General features: G+C 66.4%; 1 protein-coding gene across 1 annotated transcript in view; it reads left to right on the forward strand.

Annotated features, from left to right (window-relative positions):
- The window catches only part of CAMK2B (calcium/calmodulin-dependent protein kinase II beta), a gene marked incomplete at its 3' end in the record, with an annotated part of 7,514 nt that extends 4,149 nt beyond the window's left edge, over positions 1-3,365 (forward strand). The window contains exons 6-12 of the mRNA XM_014958689.1: positions 402-495; positions 919-1,021; positions 1,598-1,681; positions 2,188-2,282; positions 2,532-2,654; positions 2,745-2,828; positions 3,207-3,365. Coding sequence (XP_014814175.1) covers positions 402-495; positions 919-1,021; positions 1,598-1,681; positions 2,188-2,282; positions 2,532-2,654; positions 2,745-2,828; positions 3,207-3,365 — 742 coding nt within the window. The remainder of the gene's footprint in view (positions 1-401; positions 496-918; positions 1,022-1,597; positions 1,682-2,187; positions 2,283-2,531; positions 2,655-2,744; positions 2,829-3,206) is intronic.
- Positions 3,366-3,370: the final 5 nt, after the last annotated feature.

The raw sequence follows: 3,370 nt of genomic DNA on the forward strand, positions 1-3,370 counted from the left end.
CCCGTGAGTCCTGTCTGGGGGACCCTGGTGTCTGGGCAGCAGCAGAGCTGGAGGGGGGGAGCATAGCAGCACCATGATGGTGACCCCCCTCCATGGCTCTGTGCCAAGATGGGAGCACCTCCTGATGGGCACTCAGGGGTTACCCCAGAGGCAGTGACACCCCCCAGGGGTGTCACCCAAAGGTGACCTCCCCCCCCAAGTCAGGGTCACATGGGGGTGCCAAGCTTCACACCTCCCCCCCATTACGAGGTCACCCCTTGTTTTTGCAGGCCGCCCCCAGGGGTGCTGGCAGAGGGGCAGGGGGCTCGTTTTGGGGGGGAGGGCGCAGGTCCTGGGTGCCCCCGGGTGGGGAGATGTGAGAGGTGGTGGGGAGGGGGGGGCAGAGTGCCCCTGACCGCCCCCCCCAAAACGTTTGCACGCAGCCACTGCATCCAGCAGATCCTGGAGGCTGTCCTCCACTGCCACCAAATGGGGGTCGTCCACAGGGACCTCAAGGTGAGTGTTCCTTCTGTCCGTCTGTCCGTCCCTCTGCACAGGGTGTTCCCCCCCCCAACCTCCAGGTCTGGGGGTCCCTGGGCAGCTTGGGGTTGGGAAGGGGCTGGCTCAGTAGGTCCCCAAGCACCAGGGTCCTGGGGGGAGGGGTCACTCTGTTCCCCCCCAGCTGGGGTTCCTCTCTGCTCTGAGGACCCCCAACTGCCACCTCACACACGTCGCCCCATCACGGCCCCCTCCTGTCCCACACCGGGTGTTCACTCTCTCCCCCCATGCGGCCGGAGGGGACGGAGGGGGGATGCTGAGCCGGGGCTGTGCCATGGGGGGCTGTACCACGGGGCACACACAGACCTTGTGGTGTAACCCTCCGGGTGGCGTCCCCTCTGTGTCACACTGCCCTGGCCCCCCCGTCCCTGCCCACACCAGCCCGAGAACCTGCTCCTGGCCAGCAAGTGCAAGGGGGCGGCAGTGAAACTGGCCGACTTTGGCCTCGCCATCGAGGTGCAGGGGGACCAGCAGGCCTGGTTCGGTGAGTGCCACCACCTCCCCACGCCCCTTCTGTCACTGTCCCCTGCCCGCCGGGGTCTGCCCCCTCCCTCCCCACCACCCTGCTCTGTGCTCACAGCATCCTGCCCACTGCGCCCCCCTCTGCCCACCACGTCCCTACCCTGTGCCCGCCACATCCCTACCCGGTGCCCACCCCGTCCCCCTCTGCCCACCGTGTCCCTGCCCTGTGCCCACCCCATCCCCCTCTGCCCACCACATCCCTACCCTCTGCCCACCATGTCCCCCTCTGCCCACTGCGTCCCTGCCCTGTGCCCACCACGTCCCCCCAGGCCCACTGTATCCCTGCCCACCATGTCCATGCCCTGTCCCTGTCCCATGCCACTGCATCCCATGTCCACCCTGTTGTCCCATGCCCACCATGTCCCAGCCCTGTGCCTACCCTGTCCCATGCCCACCAGGTCCCTGCCCTGTGCCCAGCACACCCGTCCCCTCCTTGTGCCCCAGTCCCATGCCCACCGCCTTGTGTCCCCTGCTTGCCTCTGTCCCTCTCCCTGCCCTGTGCCCGCGCTCAGCTGGCTCCTTCCCGTCTCGGCTGCAGGCTTCGCGGGCACACCTGGCTACCTCTCCCCTGAAGTCCTGCGCAAAGAGGCCTATGGCAAACCCGTGGACATCTGGGCATGTGGTGAGTCCATCCCACCTGGTCCCCTTTGCAGTTCCTTCCTGATCCCCATCCCAGTCCCTTCTGGTCCCATCCTGGTCCCCATCCCACTCCCACCCTCTCCCCTTCCTGGGCTCCGTCCTCGTCCCATCCCATTCCCATCCTGAATCCCCACCACAGTCCCATCCCAGTTCCTGTCCCAGTCCTATCCCAGTCCTCACCTGGGTCCCATCCCAGGCCCCATCCTGGTCCTATCCCAGGCCCCATCCTGGTCCCATCCTGTCTCTATCCCGTCCCCACCCCAGCCCCATCCCGTGGCCATCCCAGGCTTCCTGCCCCACTTCTGCCACGCTCTCCCAGCTGGGAGGGTGCTGCCATGGGGGACGGTGCCATCTGGCAGCACTGCCCCTGCTGGCGCGGGGACAGGCCATCTTGGGGACCCTGCTGTCCCTGGGCAGGGCTGGAGGGAACCACGGGGAGGCTGGGCGTCCCTGTCCCCCCTGACCCTGACTTGGCTCTCCCTCGCCCAGGCGTCATCCTGTACATCTTGCTGGTGGGCTACCCGCCGTTTTGGGATGAAGACCAGCACAAACTCTACCAACAGATCAAGGCTGGTGCCTATGATGTAAGTCCCTGGCACTAGGCACCCTGCTCTGTGCTGCGGCCGGCTGGTATGTTCACTCTGGAACCTACTGAGGGACACCACAAGGGACACCACACCTAATCACCACCAGGCAAAGCCTGGGGTGTGGCTTTGGGCCACATCTGTGTTGGCTGGCTGGGGAACACGTGGGGAAGCGGAAGGACACAGGCTCCATGGGGCTGCACCAGCCATCACCCCGCCATGTCCCCGTGTGTGTCCGTCCCCCCACAGTTCCCTTCACCCGAGTGGGACACGGTCACCCCTGAAGCAAAAAACCTCATCAACCAGATGTTGACCATCAACCCTGCCAAGCGCATCACAGCCCATGAAGCCCTTAAGCACCCGTGGGTCTGCGTAAGTGCTATCCCCCCCACCCCACTGTGTCCCCACTGTGTCCCCCCCAGTGGCCACTGGCGCCTGTGCTGACCCCCCTGTCCCCCGCAGCAACGCTCCACCGTGGCCTCCATGATGCACAGGCAGGAGACGGTAGAATGTCTGAAAAAGTTCAACGCCCGGAGGAAGCTCAAGGTGAGACCTGCTCCAGGTGGGGTGAGGGCTGGGTCCAGCCCTGGCCATGCCCAGTGCCTCCCCCCACCCGGGCTCAGCAGCACCCTGCATCCCCCCCCAGGGCTCTCCCCTGGGGCACAGTCCCATGTTGGCCATGCCCAGTGTGGCATGGTGTCATCCTGGCCCGTCCATGGCCCACGGTCCCATCCCAGTGGTACCTGGGGCTGTACAGTCCCATCCTGCCCCTCCCTGGAGGGTCACCCTGTGCCACAGCCCCATCCTGCACCCCCCCCTTCCGCTGCCACCCCAGGGCCCGATCCTGCACCCCCTGCCCCACTTCCCACCCCGTCCTGGCCCCCCTGCCCCACGACCTCACCCTGCACCCCCCCTGTTTTGCAGGGCGCCATCCTCACCACCATGTTGGCCACCAGGAACTTCTCAGGTAAGGGGGGGCTCCTGCTGGCTGGGGGGGGCTGGGGGCCGCAGCCCCCTCGCCCACAGCCCCTGCCGAGGCCAGTGCCCCCTTTGCCCTCTCTCTGTCACTGTCTTTCTCTCTTTCTCCC

The sequence above is a fragment of the Calidris pugnax genome, unplaced genomic scaffold, assembly GCF_001431845.1.
Source record: "Calidris pugnax isolate Ruff unplaced genomic scaffold, ASM143184v1 scaffold244, whole genome shotgun sequence".
Taxonomy (NCBI): Eukaryota; Metazoa; Chordata; class Aves; order Charadriiformes; family Scolopacidae; genus Calidris; species Calidris pugnax.